The sequence below is a fragment of the Mauremys reevesii genome, linkage group 5 (genome assembly GCF_016161935.1).
Source record: "Mauremys reevesii isolate NIE-2019 linkage group 5, ASM1616193v1, whole genome shotgun sequence".
In the NCBI taxonomy this organism is placed as follows: Eukaryota; Metazoa; Chordata; order Testudines; family Geoemydidae; genus Mauremys; species Mauremys reevesii.
In genome coordinates this window covers 36,585,631-36,610,905 of record NC_052627.1, presented here as the reverse complement: position 1 = coordinate 36,610,905, position 25,275 = coordinate 36,585,631, and the positions used below count along the sequence as shown (strand labels likewise).

The 25,275-nt window shown below is 39.1% G+C and overlaps 1 protein-coding gene across 23 annotated transcripts in view; it reads left to right on the top strand.

The window, feature by feature from the left end:
- Positions 1-25,275, top strand: part of CAMK2D (calcium/calmodulin dependent protein kinase II delta) — a 254,852-nt gene that overhangs the window by 133,880 nt on the left and 95,697 nt on the right. For all 23 annotated transcript variants that reach the window (XR_005598922.1, XR_005598921.1, XR_005598923.1 and 20 more), the window contains exons 4-5: positions 9,635-9,689; positions 24,910-24,975. Coding sequence is in view for 13 of the 23 variants with exons in the window: in XM_039539733.1 (XP_039395667.1) it covers positions 9,635-9,689; positions 24,910-24,975 (121 nt within the window). In the remaining 10 variants the exon portion in view is untranslated. The remainder of the gene's footprint in view (positions 1-9,634; positions 9,690-24,909; positions 24,976-25,275) is intronic.

Genomic DNA, 25,275 nt, shown 5'->3' with positions numbered 1-25,275 from the left:
ACACACAGTGGAGTAGTGCCAGTTAGTGGTGCTAGAACAATTTTTATGGTGGGGTTGCTGAGATACATTGAACCCAACTCTTATCCTGTATATGATGGAAACCACTTCAAGACGGGGGGTGTGGCAGCACCCCCAGTTCCAGCACCCCTGGTGCCAGTCACCAATGAAACACAGAGGATGCTGATCCGTGATTAATGCACTTACCTTCCTCTTCCCCCGGTTTTGTGGTGTAGGGAAGTTGCCAGATATCTTACTTCATCTATACAACAGTAACCTGGAGAGCTGCCACCTCTATTCCACAGCACACATGCTGCTGCTATGTGTTTGTATCATGGCTGTGTCTGGGTCCCAACCAAAATTGACATACAGTTGTGTTAGGAGGCTTTAGCTGATCTGAAAGACAAAGGAAGGAAGAGGTGATATTAAAGGAAAAAGTAGAGCACATAGGGCAGGAGTGAGGCTGAAGTGAAGTGACTGTGTCAAAGGGGTGGTGGGGGGCAGGAAGTGGCTAGGTAGAGCAAACAGTCAATCAGCACAGGAGCGAGAACTCTAGAGTGAAAACTGTCTAAAGGAGTCTGATGTCATCATCTGTTTCAGAGGGCTTGTCTACACTGCCAACTTGTCGACAAAACTTTCGTCTTCCACGGGTACTTAAAAAAGCTGCCTGCCCTCATCCCCCCCAAAAAACAGATAAAAGTTTTGCCACGGCAAGTGGCAGCATGAATGCGGCTTTGTCGGCAGCAGTGCTCTCCTACCGACAAAGTGAACGCCGCTCGCGGGGCTGGAAGTATTTTGCTGACAAAGAGCGTTTACACATGCCGACATTTAGCGACAAGGCTGTGTCATTGTTTGCCTTCTTGGTCTTTTACAGCTCCATGTCCATTACTGATGAATGTGCATGTGCCTTTCTAGTAATACACTAATTCAAGTTAGAGCTTTAATTTGACTGATCTGCCCTGATGGCTGGTAAGTGACACCCTAGGATGGGCAAGAGAGGGGACTCTATGGATCTTCTTTATTTTTCATCTCCATATGTAAAATAAGGCTGGAAGTATTGCAATGTAATTCCCTTCCATGCTGTATTAATAAACAGGGTGACTGGAGAAGTTTTAGAGCATCTTCTTTGGTAAGAGGGACCTCTGCAGTTTAACTCATACACTTTCATTGTTTATGGCACATGGTTTATATTTCATTCAGTCTTAAGTGCTGCTCCTCTCTTTGATGTGTGAGACATACTGACAATATCCTGTAATATCCTGAATGGACTTTCTTGAATTAACCCTAATTCAATACGATTGAACTTAATACCTTTGGGGTACAGTGAATTAGAAATGCAAATGTTTATGTACTATTGTGAGAGTGTATGGAACTTCTTTAGCAAGAAGACAAGATAAATGCAGTCTTTGAAAGGTACTGAGACTTTCATAGGTCTTTTTGGAACAATATGTCTGACCTTGGGTAAAGGGGAATGCAAATTCTCCCCTCCAAAGCCATCCTTTTGAAGATAAGTGCAGGAGAGGAGAGACCCATTGTGTAGTAATTACCTGCTTCTGGAAACTCCAGATCAAAGACCCCATATCTGTATAAAAGGGTCAACTAAACATGTTCAGAGTGTGCTTGTTCTGAGCTGAAGGTGTGATGAACTGGAAATCACAAATACTCCACTAGGTTGGAGTGTGGAATGACTTGTCCTGCCAGAAACCACGTTAGGGTTGGTGTTATTCTGGTAAGCTTATGTAGGACATGTGTGTAGGATACTTGTGTAGGATATTTAATATTTTTTACTGTTTTTTCTCTGTAATGAAGAAACTAGGCATGTATCCTTGAGAAACCTGCCTGTGCTGGGAAATACAGAGTGAAGGCAAGGCAGGGAACTGTGCAGCTCAGAAATACCCCAGTTGGAAACCAGAGGGACACGAGTCTCCACTCGAGAAGCAATAGCTGAGGAACGTAGTGGGTACTCTTGCTGGGCCACTGATAGGAAATACAGGCACAATTGCCCTGAACTGTGACAGTGTGCATGCATTTTAGTGTTCTGGATGTCTGAAGTCTGTTACACTAACTGTAGCACATACTAGGTTTAAAATAAAGTTGTTCATGCAAAGGTAGAGTTCAAATTTCTTTTACGTGGGGTACTAGTTCCTAATCCTAGTGATATTTGGCTAATAAAAATGGATTGTTATTAGCAGTTATCGGAAGAGAGGTCTGGCTTGGATATAGGAGACTGGTATATAGGAGATAATTAGCTACCAAATTAAAATACAAGAAGAATGTGAATCACAAAGTACCTTTTTAGTCTCACAATTTGTGAGGCAAATCAAAGTATTTCTCTAATTGTTCTTGGTATAACTAGAAGCTAAAACAAATGGATTTTTTTCAAAGCGATTCTTTCAGATATGCACTTTATCATTGTTCTCTGTTCAACATACTGTGATCATTTTGTTTAACAGTATGACAAAAAGAAATCTAGGCACCACTTTTTAGATGTGATTATTTTTCTTTATATAAGGGAACTTTTAGGTGAACTAATCTACTGTCTGACTTCATTGTTCCTATCAAATTCTGGGTTCTTGGAGGATGTGATTGTCCATTGAAAGAATAAACTCCTCATTTCAGTAACACATTTGTTTGGGGGTAATTTATTAAGAAAAATATATGCCTGTGAGGTTCAAAAATAAAGACTCCAAATCTGACAGTGTCCAATAGATAAGAAATCAGACACAAAGGATTGTTTTCCCCTCTAATGTCTCCTTTCCTGTTCTGATCTTCAACTGTGGTCATACCATGTCCTAACCAAATATATGAAACCATAACTTCAGCGCCTCTTGGCACATTCTTTGGCCCTTTTCCCGCTGTGCTGAATACTTCTTTGCGTGCTCCTGGGAAGCCCCTTTTTTGCAGCAGATTTCCACTGCCTCTCCTTCCAGGGGACTCTGGAAATCTCTTCGAGGGAACCTCCCACTGCTCCTGCTTTCTACTTTCTTACTGACAGCCCAGTTCTGAGAGGGAACACCTGTCTCCTCCGCAGTTGCTTCAGATAACAAACAGAGATGGCTGGCCCCAGGTCCCTGGCTCTTAAAAAGGCAAAATATTGGGTCGCAGAAAATAACAAACAGAAATAACTATAGGCCATAAAGGTACTTTGAAAAAATCAAGCCAATGTGAGAGCTGGAAGATTCAAAATAAGCTGTCTTTAATATCCAAACTGTTTCCTCCTGTTTCTGTACTGTTGGTGTTTAAGTATTTTTAATATCCATTATGTTTTATAATTTACATTATTTTCTTGACTTTGATATTTTAGTTCTTATGTTCCTACATTGGCTATGAATGAATAGATGTGTGTTACTGGAGCATCTTCTTTGTATACCCCATTCATGGCAAGCAATGCATCTGAAGCAGGAAACACTTAGTTTGCAGAACCAGCCAAACTATCCATTCATTCTGATTTGGACCTACAGACTTGGCTTTTCTGATTCAGCAGAAGTTCTGGGCAGAGAGTCAGCCAAGAACTGTTTTTTCTCTTTAGTATTGTATAAACACAAGATGTTTTCTAAAGCAAAATGTTACTAAGGAAAAAGTTAAGTTTATTTGATTTCCCTATTTAAAAATTTCATATATGCATGGAAATATTATTTAATATATTAAAGATTTATTATTAATTACTAAAACATGTCCTAGTTTTAAAACGCCCTTGGGAAGTGGGGAAAACTGGGTTTATCAGGCTCTCTTTAAAAAATCAAGTGACAGTCACAGTTTACCCTTGCTCGAGGAAACTCGCTTTTTTTCAAAGCCTCTGATGCATATACGCCGCTGGGATATTCTTTCAGCACTCAACACGGTGTCTGGCTGATCACCAGGCGTAAGATATCATCTGGGGAAATCTGAAAATCCTCCTCCTCATGCTTGCTTCATAAACTTAGTTTCTGAATACAAAATGGTTTTGGAGTAGCCTGAGTCTGTATTTGGTTCTTTGAACAATGTTGTCATTGTTCATTGAACCATTGATGCCAATACAGTTTATTGTAGTGAAAACACACAAGAATTGTTTCATAGTTCTTCTGCAATATGATTTAAGTGGCTAACACAATTTAAAAGATTCTGCAGTTGACTAGCTGTGACATTACCCAGGGTATGATCTGGACTGTTGAACAGTTACTTGTGTCCCCTCAATTCTCCAACATGGGGTGCCTTTTACACTGCTTCGCTGGCCTGCTCTCATACAGCCTCCAGCATGTAAGTTATTCCCATCTATACTTCAAGAGTATAGCCACCCTGAATTACATTACAGAGAGACACCAGAAAATTCCCAGTCCCAGTTCCGCCCCCCCCAGAAATGTGCATCTTGTACTGCCTAGCACCTTCCTAGACAACACAAGCTCATATAAAGTCTGTAATTTCATTAATAGAAAATGATATGCACAAGCCTTGTTATCTCAAATAGAGTTTCCCAAACAGTAATGTTCACCAGATTATGAATTTTAAAATGATACCTCACAAGGCATACTTTGTACAAAATTTATCATAGTCTTGTAAAAAGGGTGAACATAAGGGTACAGACTGTCACAGTAGTTCATTCTTGTAGAAATCCTCTCTAAGTTATTTTGGCAGAAATTAATGAAAAATAGTATTTGGTGGTCCCATGTGTATGTCTTCAAATTAATTTGAAGGAAGATAAATGGTGTTGAAAGGGTTCCTGAACAGAAAAATAATATAAAATTTTACATGCACCTCTTAACCAGTAGAGCACTGTGGATTAGTAAATAGTGAATAGCACGAAGGAAATTAGAAGTATATTCTCTTTCCCAGGCTCCTCATTCCTCCTCTGGTCCTAACTAACCCTCTCAAGCATCTCACATTTTTCAAGATTTTACTCCTCAAGGTTATTTTATGGGAGGGTTGTCCTGCTGACCCACCATTTCCCCAGACATTCCTGAAACTAATCCTCCTGGTTGTTCTGGCTGGCTGATTCATAGATGCCTGTAAATCTGGCTGAGCTCTGGAGGGTATAGTTGTTGTGCACTTCCTTCCCTTCTTCTCCCCCTATTGCTACATTCCTCCGCTGCTACTATGGAACCCTGGAATAGATTTGAAGTCCATGATCTGCCAGTACTGTGCCTACTCACTTGTAGCCTTTCATCACTCGCGTCTGAGGCAGAAAACAGGTAGGAGGAATAGACAATACAGGCAAGTCTCATCTTACACGAGGGTTCCATTCTGCGGTTAGCGCGTAAAGCGAAAACCACATATAGTCAAAATTACATTGAGTTGAATAGCGGGGGGAATCGCCCGCACTACAGGTACAGTATTAAAATTGTTTTTTGTTTGTTTGTTTGTTTTTGCCGACCGCATAAAGCTGAAAGATGCGACCGACCTGTATGAGAGAGACAGACTGAGAAGTCTAAGTGGGGATATTGGGAGCCACTGGAGGGATACAGGGTTGGTTTTTTTAGGGGAGGCGGGAGATTGTTCTACATTATATTCCTCGTTTTACAGATTTAATGCCCCTCATTGTCCTTCATTCTAGGTGCTTCTCAAAAGGTATGCTCCCAGTTACCTGTGGGCTAATTAAGTCCTTTCTCCTGCTTCTCCCTCCCCTGTACAAGAGACCCAATCCATTCTATTTTTGTTTTCTTCTCTAATTCCTCCCCCTTACCAAACCCTAGTCAAAACTCCAAGGTGCCTCTAAATCCTTTTGCTAGTTCCGTCAGTCTGTGCGCTAACTCCCTCCTGACCCCCAACAGATGAGCATTCCTAGGTAACCCATCTCTGATTGATAGTATCCCAATTTAATGGTGAGCCAACAGGTGGAGGCAGAGTGTGAAGGGTACATGCGGGAAATAAGGGAATTTTCTTTCAGTAGTGAGGCAAGGCAGGGCAGGCGGGACTCCAGGTAAGAGTCCTAACCTGTTGTGGTTCTCCACTGATAGAAGCCATATCTAATCTTCATACTGCTGCTCCCACTTGGAAACCATGAGAACAAACAGTTTTGAGGGGTGTGGTGGCCATTTTTGTAAGGGTTAATAGGTCACCTGTTTAGAATGAAAGGATCCAGTATGCTGAATGCTGTAATGCAATTGGATTATTTCATATTGAAAAGGTATGACACTTTTCGTAAGCCTACAGGCTTGCACTATTTTAGTTTATAAAAAGGATTATATGTGACTTCAAAAGTGCATTGAACTTGTTGGAGATTTCTTAGGTTGTCTTTTGAGGTGGGTGTTTGACACTTAATGAAACAGACAGAGGAGTAACCTGTGCAAATGTACAAATAGTGATTGCTCTACTGCTCTCACTATCAGAGCTGGGTGAAATATGTGAGTTCCCATACACACAAGTTGCAACACTCCTTTTTGTCTGTCTCTACACATGGCTTCACATCTCTTAAAGTTCCCTTTGAACAGTCCAGTTTGTAAAACATCCTTTCAAGGAAAATGAAGCAAGTAAAAGATTCTTGGAGTTTGGAATGACTCTGATTTACACATAAATATAACTGGTTTATGTTTAGTTAGAAATTTGCAGAGGAAAAATTATCGAAATGCATAGTCACAAAATTATTTTAAAAAACCTATAAAATATTGCTTTGCAATCATAACAGACTAGAACAGTCATGATGTCCATAAGGCTTCACCACAACTACATGACTACATATCTGTGACCTTTATGCATTTGCACCCCATCTACTGCCTACTCGTCACTCTTGCTAGTCACAGCTAAAAATCCTGCAAGTACTTTTGCAGATAAATAACTTTACTTGTGTGAAGGATTCCAGTAAATTCAGTGGGATTCTTTGTGTGTGTGTAAAGTTGTTAATCTGTATAGTTGTTTGCAGAATCCTTAGAATGTAAACACTTTTCTGGCACAGATCACATCTCTTTTTGTCTGCTGTGAAGCGCCTAGCACAATTTTGGGTGCAGTAAAATAAATAAACAATAGTAGAATAGAGAAAACATGACAGAATAGGGTAAATATAGTATATATTGAAGGAGGCTCCATCTCCAAAATCCTTCCTCTTACTGTAGCAACCTTTCCTCATCCCCTTGTCCCCTCCACACACAAAAGGATAGCCTGTCAGCAAAATGTCATATTGATTTCTATAAAAACAGAGAGAGCACATTATACTTATATACTCTATAATTATTGGGGGGATAACACAGATCATATTCTAATTCTACCATTTATCTTTCTTTTTTGTATGCTTGTCTTAGTATTATGGCTAAAGAGTCTTTGTAGGACGTGTGAACTTAGCTTTGAACCATGATGTATTTCTGAAGAACTACAGCATTATCCACAGCTACCTGGTTAGTTGTCACAAGTTTGTTTTTGTTTCCTGTTGACTTACAGGAGGAGAATGCACACATACAATTATAGTTTAAGGGGATATCTGCCTTTTTGCAGGGTAGTTCTCCAAATATAATTTTTCACCTACTTTACCTAGTAATCACTACTTTATAAAAAAAAAAAATCATTTGAACCCAACATAACCTAATGGTGAGTTCCATTAAACTCTCTATAGTCTATAAGATTTCACAAGAGTCCACAACAGTACATTTCACCCCAAACAGAGACCAATTTCTCAAGTTTCATTATGAAATCATAGCAAAATTATGAAACTTGGAAACCTGTTAATTGTGCTGTGAGTTTCAGATAAATATTCGCAGTCTCAAAATTCTACTAATGTAATTTTGTATCTAATATTGGCAGTTTTTCATATTATTTAGGTTGCAATGTGAAAAGTTCATACAGCTCTGGGAATATAAGAAAACAGGAATTACAATACTGGATCAGATCAACGGTCCATCTAGTCTAGTATCCTATATCTAATAATGGCTCATACCAGCTGCTTCAGAGGAAGGTTCAAGAAATCTTGCACCAGATAATTGTGGAATGACAACTACAAAGTTAAAAATTATTCATAAACCTCATTAGTTAGAATTTGGCTTATACGCTGAAGCATCTGTACCTTTCAACATTTTATTTTGTTTGTTTGTTAATCTTTACCAGTAACACTTTTGGGTGTTCTGGTATCCATAGAGAGAGCTAATCCTTTTTTGAATCCAACAGAGCTCTTGTTCTGAATCGTATCTGGTGGCAATGAGTTCTGAAGATCAACTGTGCTACTCTATATTGCAAACACCATTTGGGATACTTCAGGTTCAGTGTCTTTTGGGTGCCAGTGCTCAGCCTATGAAAAGCTGCTGTATGTATCACATGCTACGTCTGCACTGCAATACAAAAAAACATGGCACCAAGTCTTTGAGCCCAGGTCAGCTGAAACCCAACCCCCTTGTGGGGTCTCAAAGCCCGGGCTTCATCCCAAGTTCAAAGGTTTTACACTGCAATTTTATAGCCTCTCAGCCCAAGCCCCATGAGCCGAAGTCAGCTAACCTTGGCCAGCTGTGGCCATGCCACAAGTCTTTTATTGCAGTGAGATGTACCCACCAATTTTGTGGAGTCTTCAGTGGTGGTGGGTGATCTCTGTAGTCTCTTTACTTTTCTGTTTAGAAAGGCAGAGAGAAAATGAGTTCACACCAAGCCATACCCTTTTCATTCAGAAGACTGTTCCATTAGTACCTCAAGAGCAAAAACATACATACTAAACAAAAGAGTGGATTTGGAAAGGAAAATGTGTTGTATTTCTATTTGGTAGGACTTGACTCAGTGTGTTGTAGAGTGCAATTTACTTATTTCTTAGATCATTTGTTTGGACATTTTAAATGAGGGTTGGACTGAAACTGCTGGCAGTTAATTTAGCTAGACTTTGAGAAACTGACAAGAATAACACAATTAATTATCTGCATAAGCTACAATTTTGTTTTTAACATTGGCTACTTTCTACTTACATAAAGCCAGTGTCTCATAATATTAACTGAAGTGTGTAGGTTTTGAGGTTGTTTTTTTTTATTCATCTCTCTTTTATATAGTCAAAAGCTTTTGATTTATTCACAATGAAGCCTGCAAAAGATAATGCTTTCTTGTTTCTCTGCCCTGGCATATATTTGTGTCTGCTTATTGAACATTTTAGTTGTTAAAACAATGCTTAGAGTAGTTTGTTCTGCTGAAATCTAGCATTAGTTGACACTTAACTATTTTTATATTGCATTCCTGGTTAATGGTTTTGAGAAAATAATCTTTATTACTAATACCGTCCGTGTATCTAACACAGTTGAAGTTCAGCAGTTGGGAACCTTTGTACACTCTTATTTCAAAGACCGGTAGTCAGAGAGTGTTTGTCAAGGGAAAGGAATTAGTTGGTTGGCGTTAATATTAATGCAATATATTTTCAGATGGTGTTTGCAGAAATTCTATCACACACTAAGGGCAGAGGCAAAGTGATGCTCGTGCCTGTTGCTGTATGTATGTTGTGGGGAGGGAGTATAGGAAGTGATCACAGAGCGCTTCTCTGGCATAACACGGCACCCCTAAAAATAAGTACATAGTGAATCATATGAACAGTTTTGTTTCTTATCTCATCAAGACGAAAATCCCTAAGCAAAAAAAAACAACTTGAGAAAGGGTTGGGGAGAAAGGGTGGAAGAACAACACAACACCAACCAACCAAAAAACCTGGGGTAGAGTGAAAAAACAGAGTCGTGAGAGATAAATCTGTTTCTCTTTTTTCTTCTTCTTTTAATAGTGCGGCTTCATGACAGCATATCAGAAGAAGGATTCCATTACTTAGTCTTTGATTTGTAAGTATATGCCTTGTGTATGCTTGTATAACAAAAACACACCGGGGACCTGATGTTCAAAATTTTTAGGAGCAAAAATAAGCTCATAACATGATGTGCATGCACATGGCCAAGATGATGCATAACTGATCAGTTGTGTGTACACATCTGACTTGTATATGTCACTGTGATAACAGCATGTGCAAAGCTTTGCATATCCAAATGTTGAAAACCCTCCTGAACATATTTTGAACATCAGCTTAAACTAACACCAAACTGCTATATGTTTTGACATTATTAATCACAGCTGTGATCTTTTTTCACCCATAGCTGTAGCTGCTTAAAATTCTGTTTATTTTAAATTTGACTTTTAGCAAGTTTACTAAAGGATTTTCTTCTTGAAATTTAGTAAAGGATTTTCTCATTATCTCACAGCAAACTAGCCCATCCTGTGATTACTTTCTGTGGATTTTACAATTACTATAAGTGTTTAATATGTAATATACTAGTCATATAATAAAATGTTATCGGTTCTGTACATTTAATACTGTATTATAGATGGGACTAGTAGTGTCACCTGTCATTAAGGTTGCCTGACACTTCATGTTAAAAGATTCTGTTTTCAGTTGCTGATAACTTTGCCAAACTTGAACCATACAGGCTGAAATTTTCCATGCTGGGGGTCTACCTCAAGATGAATTTTGAGGGAGAATTTTAGCCAAAACAATTCAGACATTTCTGAGAGTGAGACTAGGAGAAAATATGTTGTGGTGGTGATGTTTAAAAAATTCTGGCAACCATTTATTTTTGTCTGAGAAACTCTAGTGCCTCCATGCTTTGAAGCAGATGCTTGAAGTTCAGAAAGGATAGGGGGAGGGATAGCTCAGTGGTTTGAGCATTGGCCTGCTAAACCCAGGGTTGTGAGTTCAATCCTTGAGGAGGGCCACTTAGGGATCTGGGGCAAAAATTGGTCCTGCTAGTGAAGGCAGGGGGCTGGACTCAATGACCTTTCAAGGTCCCTTCCAGTTCTAGGAGATTGGTATATCTCCAATTATTACCTTTAAGGGATGAGGTAGAGATGTGGTAGGGTTGTGCCTTTTGCCATCCATGTGGCAATCCATGAAAATTTGGCCACGGTATTGGCTTTGAAAAATTTCAGTTTGCACATGCTCAATAGAGACTTGCTAGAGCTTTTTAGCTAATTTCCCTGAGTCCATGCATGCTGGATATGCTCCAGCCAGGGCTGCTGCTGACCAGACTGGGACCATGCACCAGAACTGAGAGCAGTGAGACTCTCTCGCCTGTATTTTCACTGATGTCCCTGCTGAACCCAGGCAGTGTGGAGAAGGAATCTGCTGCCTGACTCAAATGCAGAGGGGACAAGAACTGGACTTGAGGGTGGGTCTGGAGATACTGGAACTTAGAGTCTGGCCGGGGGGGAGGGAAATTGGGACTTGTCATTGAGAATGATTGGAACTGAGCCTGGATGGGCAGGGAGACTAGGACAAAGAGGTTGGATGAAGAGCCCAGGGATGGATACTGGAGTGGAAGTCAGTGGGGATGAGATCCATGGGGACAGGCATTGGAAGCAGGTGGGAGAGCGACAGATCAGATGAGGAGCTGGGCAAGAAAACTGGAAGTGAGGGAGATTGGAGCCAGAACAGGGAGTTCAGATGGGTGAGAATAGGACTTGCTCAGCAAGGCAACTGGGGCTGGGATGACAAACCTCACCAGTGGAGACTAGGACTAGTTAAGTTAGGAGAATGGCACTGGGTGAGGAGCCAGGAGTGGGGAAGAAACAGGACTCAGACAGGAACTGGTTGGAGGCACAGAATAGAAGGGACCAGTCTTGAGGGGAATGGGTAGAAGAATCTGTGCCCACTGGAGCACATGTCCCACCAGAATCTGGAATGGAACCCAAGATGCCTGAGTCTCCCCATTCCTCTGCTGTTGGCAAATGTCTGTGAAACCCACTGGCAACGTGCATGTCTTATCTCCCTCTAGTGCTGATCCACATAAGGTATGACAGCCTGCTACTGCTATCGGTTACTCTGTTAGATTAAGTGGCACAGGTCTGTGCAACAGAAGCTACTGATGTCCATATGCTATATGACGGAATTTCTGTATTTTCAGTTTGTTTTTAAAACCTAGGAAATTATACCCCCCAAAAAAACGATGTTAAAAGAATGTTATTTAGATTGCAAAGTCAAGCACTCAAATTTAGGAAATGCCAAGATTAAGGTTGTCTATGGAACTCTACCTAATTCAGCCACCTTGTGTGTGTACATTATGTGATGTAGTGCTTAATTACATGATCATGTATTATTTTTTTTCCACAAGACCACGGCCTCATTCAGTGCATATGTTGGACAGCACGATGGACATGCTCTGGAGGCAAATCAGTGGTGTTCAGTGAATGAGGCTGTGGTCTGTGGGACCCCAGCTTCATTTGTTGCAGAAATAGGAAGGTTTGTAGTGAGTGAGGCAGGGATTGCAGGAAGAGAAAGAATGGTCTCATGGTTAAAGCAGTTCAGTGCTGCCCTGGAGAACTGCATTCTATCTCTGCCTCTGCAGAGAATTCCCATGTGATGCTACACAAATCTGTTAAAGCAAACTTTTCACAGATGGACACTAATTCCTCTTTTTTTTCTGGTTGCCTGACTTGAGACTGAAAGTCTGATTTGCAGAAGTGCTGAGCACTCACTGCTGCAACTGAAGTCAATGGGAGCTGTGCTTTGAACATATGAAGTGGTATTACAATGCTAAGTACTTTGAAAAATCAGGTCCCACGAGTCTCAGGGCACCCCAATTAGTGGAAACTTTTGACTAAAGCTGGCCAGAACTTTCCAGACAGAACATTTTCCCATCAGGAAATGCTGATTTATCAAAACAGAGAGATTCTCTGGGAACATGTTGACTTTTGGCTAAATTTTGGCAGAAACCAGAGTGGTTTCTGAAACTTGATTCCCTGCCAGTTCACCTGCCTCCATGGTTCCTTGGCAGTCTGCTGGAGAAGCTTCTGGGGAGATTGGGCTTCCAGGCTGTGGAATCAGAACAACAGAAATTTTGAAATTGCATATTTCCCACGCGATGGAAATTCCAGGTCCAACCCAGCTATACTTTTGTCCTTAGTCTATCTGTGCCTCAGTTCCCCATCTGTAAAATAGGAATAAAAATATCTACTCATCTCACAGGGGAAATAAATGCATTATTGTTTGTGAAGCACTCAGATATTGTAATGATAGCCACCATACCAAACATCCATAATTAAATTAAAAGTTCTGTCTTTAAAATAGGGTTTGAATAATGCACAGCAAATAAGGTTGCCGTGGGGCCACACGTAGAACGAAAAGAAAGTAATAGGTGCTCATTAAGTGAGCACTGCCCCATCTGCACTGAAAGTGGTGGGGGTCCTGTGGGGAAAAATAATTAATGTACATAATTAAACACTATCATAATGTATATATACAATGGAGCATAATTAAGGTTGCACAGGAAACTTTCATTCTGGCATTTCCTAATTTTGGCGTTCTTGACTTTGCTACCTTAACAATGTACTTTTTAGTGCAGTTTTTGTGTGTGTGGTTGTCTAGATTCTTTGTATGTGGTGCAGTTAGTGCTTAAAGAGAAAATCACAAATGCAATATCAAGCTAATGTGAATGCCCAGCGGAAGTTCACAATGATGTATACTTTGTAACTATCATTACATTTCTATTTTTGTCATACTGATACACTTTTGAAAAAAACTCTCATGACATGAGTTTCTGCTATGGAATTTATACAAATGAGATATTTAGGAAGCCAAATGACTATATGACTCTGAAATGTAAGTTTGCTGGGAGGAAATTGTCAGCAAAAGGAAACATACCAAAATAAACAGGTAGAGATTTTGCCATTTCACAGGAAAGCTCTGTGTTTGCTAGACTGAACGATAAACCTGATTTCCTGGAAAAGACGAAGAATGCTCTGCATGTTTTATTCCTGATGTACAGCTTTTACAGCCTGGGGAAGCAGCTTCATTTGAACATTGTTCCAGTGGAATTCAGAATGCACAGCGTGTATCAAGGAACTCTCTTATTATAGCAACACTAGTCCTCCTTCAGATTGCCATTTCATTTCAGTAATTGCAAAGCTGAAAATCCTGTGCACCCTCTAAAAAGAAGGTTTAGTCTTTAAGTCCATATGCCTCCCTGTTGATATTCTTTTTACACCGATTGCATCTATATATTTATTTCATTATAATATATTGTACTATTAAGAAATAAAGTAATTCTAACACTGACGAATTGTATACATTATAACTAGTAGAGACAAAAGCTATTGCCAAAAGGTTGTTGTCACAGAGACTAAGGGTAACATTAGCAGAAAGCAGCTGTTTATATCCTTTGCCCATGCTGATCCTATATTGTTCTCTTAAATGCTCCTAGATTACTCTAACTCAGTGGTTCTTAACCTGGGGTGCGCGCACCCCTTGGGGGTGCGAGATGCTCTTTCAGGGGGTGCAAGACATGCCAGATTTGTTTAGAATACACAAATTAAGCACAGGCACGTAAGTACAACTACTTTGTTTAATCAAACCTATGTATTAACATACCTTTTTTAACGATTACTGTAATATACAAACAAAAAATATATCTAGGTTTAAAGAACTGACCAACTTCATTGATTTTTGACAAGGGGTGCGAGAACATAGTTTGATTTTTGATAAGGGGTTCAAGAACATAGTTTGAGAACCAAAGGGGTGCAGGCTGCAGTAAAGGTTAAGAACCACTGCTCTAACTAGTAAAGGGGGAGTGCTTGGTAACTTGATCTATGTATAACAAGGTCTCTATGTGAAAACAAAATGAAATGTACTGATGTCACACACATCTTCTCTGGGAAAGACAGATTTTTCCACCCATGTGAAATGTTATTGCTGTCAGTTCATGGGTGCAGGCAGATATAAGTCAGATATGCTACAGTATAAAGGTTTTAGTTCTGTGGGAGTCATCTCTTCTGGCAACTGGCAGAGGGGCTTTTTTGTGTTTAGCCCTTTTATTAATATATATTTTAGAAGCTATATCTACTGTAGTTGCACTTGCTGTGTTTGTGCAGTATATTGGGTGTATAACAGAAAGGGTATCTCAGCAAATTATAGGTACCATGTGGGCCAGGACAGTTGATCAGTATACAAATGTCAAATAGCTCTTTGCACCCCATATCTATAACTTGGTAGGGATAGCACAAAAAGAGAGTCAGATTCTGCTGTTCCACCAATGCAAATGTAAATGAATTCTGTTGACTTCAAAGTCAAAGACACTCTTGCAGAGACAGACAAGCCTTCTGCAGTGTACGTTTCTTGTGTGTGTTATATAAGGGACCAGACAATCAGAATCAGCCTATGAATAGCCTAAGAGGCCTGCAGCTCACCTCAGGGAAATAGCTGGCAATGTGTGTTTCCGTTTATGTGGTTCTCTTTAAGAAGACTGGATTGCATGTATTTATATGTTTGTGAAACATGCCATCTAAGAGTCAGAGAGAGTAACAAAAGAAAAGAAATCCTGCAAGCTGGGGAGGTAGGTTGATTGTGAGGTCTCTTGGAAGGTGGGAACAGTATGCGTTTCATTCTTGTTTTTAGTGGGGATGGATTTATTTTTATTTTTACTAAAAAATAACTATTTTTTTGGAAGTGCTCTAAATCCTCTGATGACATGAGACATTATATCATTTGCAGCAGTTATAAATGTCTACTTTTAAATGCACTTTGGTGACTTGTTAGAAAAATTAATGGAGGTAAAAGATTTAGAATGTTTTATATCCTACAAAAATGTCCTTTCTATGTTTCTTTAGTGTAGAAACTACATACCTGGCTTTTTTTTTAAAGTGGTCTCTGATTGTGGCATAACACTACCATATCCCACCCCATCCGGAATCGTTCCTTTATCTTAATGGTTGCTTTCAGACTGTGTGGGATTAAATACTACCATATCTTCATAAATTCCTTTAAAATTGCATACTACCCAAAAAACTGAGGGGGGGGCTTTTCTGTCAGTAGAAAAAGGGATAATTTTCACAATCTGACAATTTCTTTACAATGACTGTTCTAGATAAATTTGCTATTTGAAAGGAGAGTTTGCTGGTTCGTTTGTATACCTTAATACCGGTTGTGCTTTGATCTGAACCATTTTGGTTGGTATATCTTTGGCGTAAGCTTGCATGAATCATTTTTATTCTGTTGTGTTACATGACCTTTTCAGTTATTTTTCTTTAGATTGTGAACTCTTCAAGACAGAGACTATCTTACTATATAATTTTACAGAGCCTAACATTCCTTAACTATTAGCCTAACATTCCGTAACAGCACCCTTATCCTTGGTGGGAGGGATAGCTCAGTGGTTTGAGCATTGGCCTGCTAAACCTAGGATTGTGAGTTCAATCCTTGAAGGGGACATGTCTGGGGATTGGTCCTTCTTTGAGCAGGGGGTTGGACTAGATGACCACCTGAGGTCCCTTCCAACCCTGATATTCTATGAAACAGTAGCTAATTCACTGGTTGAGATTTTAATTGCACAAAAATTCAGGAATTCAAAGTGACAGTTCTCCCAAGTGTAAATCCTCCGACTTGCATTTATGCAGAAGTGTGAAGGAGCCCTTGTAAATAGTGCTGCAGATCCCTGTTAGCCTGCTCCTCCCAATAGGTATAGCTTTCATGGGGAGGTGTGTCAACAGACCTGGGATTGACAAAAAAAAAAACACTTAAGAATGCATGCTAGCTATGACTATGCAGGCATTCACTGGTGTTTACTGGTGAATTTAAGGTTGGAGGCCTGAGCTGCCTCTTGCCGAAATCAGTTTTATACCACTGAAACTCCACTGACTTTATTGAAGCTAGTCATGATTTATACTGATGTACGTCAGAGGAGGGATCATTCTCTTGTGTGGGTATGTTGCATATTGTTTACAACCCTTGCCCTTCTCTGTCTCCTACATGCACTTGCATGCATGTGCACATGCACATGCAGGGCATTCTAGATTACATGTGATAGTTGCATGGGGCAGTGAGCAAAGTAATACCAGGTCACTGAAATTACTTTTTATTCCCTTCCACCTCACATATACATATGCTCACATGCATACACATGAACATTTATTTCTGACTCATTCTATACGTAGGTAGCTCTTTTATGTTTCCTTCAGCCTCCCCTCCTAACATTTTTTGTTGCTCTTCTTTGAATACACTCAAAGTTTTCAATGTTGTTATGGTTGTTTATGACAAAAACTGAATACAGTATTCAGATTATGGTTGAACTGAAACAGCATAGAGATTAGAACTGGTAACAAATTTTGGAAGGAAAAGTGTTTTCAACAAAAAACAGTCCTTTTTCAAAATATTTTTTCACAAAATATTGTCAACATAGTCAAAAATGTTTACTTAATGAAATTTTTTTTGCAAATTTGATCAAAAACACTATTGTAGACATTATTAAAATAGTTATAAAAATTTGCATTTACAGAAAAGTTTCCAATAAACAAAAATGTTCAGCAGCCATTTTGATATTTTTGATAAACATTTCCCAAAAAGTATTGAAATGTTTAAAAAACGGAAACACTTCAAATCCTTCAAAATTAAAACAATTTCAGTTTTTTTCATGAAACTAGTTTTTCATTTTTTGACCATTTGTAATAGATACAAATAATTACTTTTCTGTTCCACGATCCGTTGCCTCTGTTTATGTGAGATGGGAGAGGTGGGTAGATACAGAGAAACATCACATAGGGCAATCTTAATGGAAGGTGAAATGGTGGAAGGGGAATAGACTCTTATCTGGCTTTCTTAGGGCTTTTATGTTACCGATTCCCCTAGTGTATGAGTGATTCCCAGATAACTAAAACCTGTGATGTCCCTAATGGACTTCATGAAGTTTTCTGCCTTTCTACCCTTTTTTAGCTAAGGAGGCTCTACTTATGAAATAAAGGTTGTTCAAGATCATTTAGCACCTGCATGCTACAGTGGAAAAAAACATGAACAAGTCACCTTTTCATATTAGTGAGTTCAAATCCTGTTACCTCCATGTACGCTGGCAGTTATGGTACCTGAATGGAAACAGCTAAACCACTTGAAGATTCTTTTATATTAGTCAATTAAATCCTTTTTCATAGAGTCCAATGTGACCTGTCGTAAAACAGAGTACTTGTTGGAATACAATTGTTACAATCAGCATTGGTGTAGGATTTCAAGAGAAGGGGCTTGTGTGTGTGTGTGTGTGTTGCCGCAGAAAGGAAAAAGGTCACAGACCAATGTAAAAATATACAGCCATGGTAATTCGAAGGCTATTATTTCCCCCTTTGTATCTGTCAATGAAAGCTATTTTAGTAAATAACAAGTGTAAACCAGGAGATTCAAAAAAAAAGAATGTTTATTTTGTGGAGATTTTTTATTGGTGTTAACAATTTGAGAGCCTGCCCTTTTCCTGTTAAAGACTTGTTGATATGTATAAGCTTTTCTAAGCAATTATATTCTATACATGAGGTAAATGTGCTCTTCTAAATGATCACAACAAAAGACAATATTAGAAGCTACTTTAACACTAGCAAATGTTAGAAATTGACTTAGTGATTATAAAATTCATTGCACTGAATACAAATGCCCTCAAACAGAACAATGAAAAACTGCTAACTGCTGTTGCTCTTTTAAGGTGAAATGGAAGTAACTGCGCTTTATGTGGGAAGCCCTCCCTCTTGTTCCCACATATGCATTCCCACAAAAAGATGCACCTGGTGTAGAGAGTCTTGACAGTTCTGTATGATACTACTTGTCATAAACAGATAGTTAAGGGTTAATGTCTCTTTTACCTGTAAAGGGTTAAGAATTCTTTTCTTTAATTAAAGCCTTTTTTCTTAATACCTGATTGATTTTTCCTTGTTTTTAGATCCAAGGGAGTTGGATCTGGATCCACCAGGAGTTGGTGGGAGAAAGGAAGGGGGATGGTTAATTTCTCCTTGTTTTAAGATCCAAGGGGTTTGGATCTGTGTTCAGGAAATTGATGAAGTCTCTCAAGACTACCCAAGGGGAAAAAAATAGTACTTGGGGGATGGTGGCAGCGAGGCTAGGTGAACTTCTTAACCCTTTAAGGGTTAATGCCTCTTTTACCTGTAACTATCTGTTTATGACACTACTACTCTGTTTTGTTTTGAAAGTAAACACGTTTAATTTGGCATCATTGTAATGCACTCTTCAGAAAGTTATATATGGAAGACAGGAACAGAAAATATATCATTGGCATGTGCAGAATGCATTGGGAACAGAACAATCAAATCAAACCCAGTGTAAAGAAATAATTCATGACAGATGCCTGTTTAGAAAGTAGATGCTACCTGGTGCCACAGCAGGATAGTGTAACTTGCAAATCCCTACAAATAAGAATCCAGCAATTTCCATATTCACCATTGTTCCCTCCACTAACACTTCATTAGGAGGAAACAGACAGCAGTGCCTAAGTGGTGAGCAAACACAGCACACCATTTTTCAATCATATCTGTCTGCAAAAGAACCTTAAAGCGTTTTCTGGATGATAGTAGTATATTCATAGGTCTTAGTTCTGGTGAATATCTAACTGAATGAAAACACTTGTCCTGGCAAGCTCTACCTTACAGAAATCATCCATAAGAAGGGCTTGGTTTGGTTTGGTTCTTTTATATTTTTTTTTAATCTAGAAGATAATTTTCAATTGATTTGCTGCCACCAACCCCCTATTTTATAGAGTTACTCAGGGAAAAGTGATGAGTCCCTGACCTCCATGTTATTGAAGGTTGAACAATGTTAAGCTCATCCTCCTCCCCGGTTACTGATTCCTTATACAGTTATTATCAAGCACCCATCAGAAGGTTATGGAAATTAAGACAGGTTTATTACTTTTACTAACACTTATCACTATTGTCAAAGTAACAAAGGGGAGGAATAAGATTTATATATGGAATAGATACATGTATACACTTAACGCACTTTTTATAAAGAAGTCAATGTAAATAAATACTGAATGATCTTTCTCTAAATCAGTGGTTCTCAACCAGGGGTACATGTACCCCTGGGGGTACACAGAGGTCTTTCAGGCCGTACATCAGTTCATCTAGAAATTTGCCTAGTTTTACAACAGGCTACATAAAAAGCACTAGCAAAGTCAGTACAAACTAAAATTTCATAGAAAATGATTTGTTTATACTGCTCTCTGTACTATACACTGAAATGTAAGTATAATATTTATAATCTAATTGATTTATTTTATGAATATAGGTAAAAAATGAGAAAGTAAGCAATTTTTCAGTAATAGTGTGCTGTGACACTTGTATTTTTATGTCTGATTTTGTTAGTTTTTAAGTGAGGTAAAACTTGGGGGTATACAAGACTAATCAGACTGAAAGAGATACAGTACTCTGGAACAGTTGAGAGACACAGCTCTAAATGAATAATAACTATTAACTTAAATATACTCTCACAGTATCTCAGATTACCCAAAAGCCTTCATCCAGTATGTCTACATAGATGATTTGGAAACCCCAACAGTCACCTTGCTTTTCCTGATATCGAAGAGGAGATGTTCACCATAAGACCCCAGTACACCCTTCTTGAAAGGTTCTAACTACACAGTCTTCATTCACAATATCTAAGGAGCACAACTTCTTGGCTCAAAGCCATGTTAACTGCAGTGGTGCATACCAGCTCAGCTTGATGCCATGCCTTACTGAGCCTCATTAGTTATCTAAATAGAGAGCCTTTGATGCCAGGACTGCTATTACTGAATTCCAGGGCGACTCAATGGTATCACCCCTTTAATGTCACCAGCCTGTAGCTAATACTCTAAATCAATCACAGCGCCTATCTTTAATTTTCTACAGGTTCCACAAAATATAGGACCTGATGCTGCTCTCACTGAATCAATAATAAATCTGACCTCTGTGTGTTCAGGATATGGCTTGTAGTTTACGATATTATATGTGATTACTTCCCTTTTCCTGCACTCACTGGCATTGGAACAGTTTTTATAGTGGGGGTGCTGAACGCCATTGAACAAACCTGTAAACCCTGTACATGATGCAAAGCACGTCAGCACCTCTAGTTCCAGTGCTCCTGCCGACATTTCAGCCTGCTCCCCTGCGGAAGCACAAGCCACAGCTCAGTGCTTTCCGTACAAAGATTTAACAGGAAGTCAAAATATGTTTTGTAGGCCTTGATGCTGCAGCCCGTGTGTGCCGTGCAGTGTGATATTCAAGGTTGTGTGTCAGTGCAAATGCAGTGCAAATGAAACAGGCACAAGGAGGGTCAAGGACTATACATAGTCATCCACACTGAAAAGCATTAAGTCTCAAGCCCCCAGTACCCCCCTTATTTTCATCCAAAAAAAAGGATGAAATTAGGAATAGGGTAGGTCTTTTCCTTAGTGGATAAGGAAACGTTATTTACTTATTCCCATAATACAAGAACTAGGGGTCACCAAATGAAATTAATAGGCAGCAGGTTTAAAACAAATAAAAGGAAGTTCTTCACGCAGCGCACAGTCAACTTGTGGAACTCCTTACCTGAGGAGGTTGTGAAGGCTGGACTATAACAATGTTTAAAAGGGGACTGGATAAATTCATGGAGGCTAAGTCCATAAATGGCTATTAGCCAGGATGGGTAAGAATGGTGTCCCTAGCCTCTGTTCGTCAGAGGATGGAGATGGATGGCAGGAGAGAGATCACTTGATCATTGCCTGTTAGGTTCACTCCCTCTGGGGCACCTGGCATTGGCCACTGTCAGTAGACAGATACTGGGCTAGATGGACCTTTGGTCTGACCCGGTACGGCCTTTCTTATGTTCTTATGTTATGTTCTTATGTCTGTCTGAGGAGAGTGGTTTAAGTGTGAACTTTATTATGAGGCACTGATTATTATTAGTAGGAGTAATAGTATTTGTATTGTGGCATTGCCTCGTTGCTCCTTGGATCAGGGCCTCCTTGAGCTAGGCACTGTCCATACCACAAAAATGCAGTCCTTGCCCCTAGCTGTGTTTTTCCCTCCTAGGCCTTAATTGCTGCAGGGAGTGACTTGGCAGCCATTCATTAGCTTTCTAGTGCAGAGTCAGAATCACGTTTGCTCCTTCATTATAGTTTGCTTATTCATGCCACACTCTGCACCTGTACAGTGTGAGGTCTAGTCCGTATCTGGAAGCTAGCTTCAACCTTGCATACATAACCTAATCTCTATACATGATGCATTTCCTTTCTCCATAGTGCTTTGCAGAACTTTCAGTTTTTCTCTAGTCAAGCCCTGATAAATGGTTAAACAGAAGATCCTAATATTAGGAAGTTAATGTTTTAGATATGGGCTGCATTAATTTTCCTCTGTATAAATTGATTTTAGAGATTAACCTTTAATTATTTCTGCAGTTGATGATCATGGTTCAAGTTCATGTTATTGCATTAGAGATGCAACCAGAACCTCATAACCAAACACCCCCAATCTTTGGGAAAGCTTATATCCATGCTTGGCACCTCAGACCCCTCTCAGTTATATTTGTTTTGTAACTGAAGATATAGGAAATAACTTCTTTGCAAAGTAAAACTTATTCACACGTTGGTAGGAATGCGTTGTGGCCACTTCGGTACTAAATTGCCAGGGTGAGAGGAAGGGAGAGAATGTTAATTGTTCTAATTATTATTGTCCTTTCCATGGCCAGTTACACTGCTGATAATGTTGAAGGTTCCCTAAGAGTCTAATTCTTTTCTTTGAGGGGAAGGAATGCAGGAATTTCTGGCTATTTGTTTTCTGTCAGTAAAATTTCAATTTTATTTTTCTTGCTTTTGTTTTTCCATCTCATAGCACTAGCTGTGGATGCCATGTAAACATCCAGTGTCAGTAAATATGTAGCCATTTTCCCTTTTCTTCAATTGTGATTAGAATAAGCAACATTTTGGTGTACTCTTTAATTAAAAGCTGCTTTGATTAAAAGCTTTTTCTTTTCTTTTCGGCTTGGATCTAAAGAGTTTGTTCTAGTGAGGCACAAGATGAAAGGATGTTTTGTTTTTATTCATTCACGTAACAGTGAAAATTAAACCTTTTCTCTTTACCAAAAACAAAGCAAACAAAAATATATGTAATAGGAGCTACCAAGGAGAGTTAAAATATGCATTTATCAGGTATTTTTATGCCTTAACAACCAACTCAAACACTGGAGGGTAGAAGACAAAAAGAAATGACAGTTAGGCAACCTGTCTGTGAATGCAATATAACTCCTAGTTTTTGCTACAGATTGTGCTATGAAATAACATTCTGTTATATGAAGTAGATTGCGCTCCAGAGTCCCTAATATGTTAGCCTAGAATATGAGGGATTTATTCCAGCCAGCAAATGGACACAGAAAAATAAAAATACAATTTGCAACAACCTGCCTCTACAAAGGGGGCTTTTCTCCTTACTGAGCAGTTCATTCCTGTGTCTCAGCTAATTGCTTTTTTGTACTGAATAACTAATATTCAGCCTATAGCTATTTAGCCACAAGTAACTACTACAGCAATAGGGAAATAAATAATGCAGTTTTGTAGAATTCAGCTCCCACTACCGGTTTACTTTTTCACATAAAATACAATTAGGTTCTGCAAATAAAAAACGCAGTTCAATGTGCTTAAAGCGATGGATTTTCAAGCAACTTAATACACCTTCCTTATATTCTTCTACTGCTTCAGAGGGCTTGTTTATACAGTGTGCTCGTCTGCACAAGAGGGGTATAAATTCTAGTGAGCACTGGCATGTTGCACACTAACTGGCCTGTGTGGATGCTGCTGGTGCACACTAAAAGTCCCCTAATGTGCATTAATGTAGTACAGAGGACTACATTAATGTTCACTAGGGAACTTTTAGTGTGCACCTGCAGGGTCCAGGCAGGTTAGGTAATGCACAACATGGTCAGATCAGGTAGTGCACTGGAGTTTACATCCCTCTAGTGCAGTCTAACGCAACATGGAGACAAGCCCAGAGCTAAAATTTCTAGTTTGACAATTTTCTAACACAGTGTGCTATAAAAGGCTTCACTTGATTCATATACTATGATGAAATATGACCTCTTTGGAGACTTGACATCCTGGAATCACCTTATATGCAGAGATCACTGGAGGCAAGACTTTTAAAAAAATCCAACAGAAAGGGCATACATATAACTCAGACTTCTTGCAAGGAGTCTTTTTAGGTTCTATACAGATATGCAAACTGAGGTGGGATTTTATGGTGGAAAGGGAAGAAGCAAGTAAAAGTAAGTAGAATTTTTGTAAATTTAAAATAAATTATTCTAAATCCTCCTCTGGATTACAGTAGTGTATTTATAATAGAATAACAATCAATTCAGGATATCTGTTTGTGGTAGCAAGGGACCTTTTAAGGATGCAGTGAGGAAGGCAGCATATCTTTGGACTTCTGTTTCATTCAGGACTGCAACTGGAGGGAGAACAGAACTTCTCTCAAGCGTGGTGACTGGGGCAGAACTCACCAGGACTGAGCGGGCCTGCCAAATTAGTAATTATGGCTTAGTGAGAAGTCAGTAAAGTCTTCTGATAATTAAGGCTCTGATTCTGGAGGGCATTTAACTGCATGTTTAACTTTAAACACCCTGACTCTAATAGGACTATTCATGTGCTTAAAGTTAAACACTCTCATAAGTGTTCTGTTGAACTGGTGGCCATTAAAGTATATTGGGGATGTTTGTTCATGTTACGTGTTGGTGCATACCCTGATTTAATAAGCTGGCTCTTTTTCCTAGAACATACTTGATATCATTGTTCGTGTGTATTTTGGATGAATTTACATGTCCTCACTCTAATGGGTTTTTGGTGAATGGCTGCATTTGAACTCTTCTTTTTTTTTTAAAGAACTCTATGACAAAATTAAGATGATCTTATTTGTGCTTATATATACTTTGTATTAGTTAAATTTTGTATATTTATCCTGTGTCAGTTTCTACCACAAGATAAATATACAAACATTATTGCAGCCTGTACATGTTCATAATTTGTGTATTGGGGGGGAGGATCTGGCACGACATGAGTTGTAGATCAAATTCACCCCGATGTAAGCAGTTGCAGCTTCTTGAACTTAGCTGGGAAAGTCTGGCATTGTAATAAGGATGACAGCCTGTTCCACAAAAAAAAAATGGATAATGGTTATATCCATAACAATAATTTAAGATACTTTTTTGCCACATTGCTTCTGGCGCTAATGAATCATTTGTTTTCACAGAGTCACTGGAGGTGAACTGTTTGAAGATATAGTTGCAAGGGAATATTACAGTGAAGCAGATGCCAGGTAAGTGCTTGATTTTTAGAATGTTGTTTATTGCTAGATTTTAACAATTGTCTTTGATTATGCTAGCATATATACTTATTTTGGTGTTTACTTATGGTGTTTGGCATCAGTTAGAACAAAGCAATTCAGTCTTCATCTATAGTTCCCATCAAGGCTTTGTTAGATTTGGAAGATAGACATGGTCTAGTGGCTTGAGCTCAGTTTGGGTGATGGTAAATTTCCCATTGCCATCAATAGAGCCAAGATTTCACCCTTGGTATTATAACCTGATTCTGACACCTACCTTGTCCTTAGCAAAGA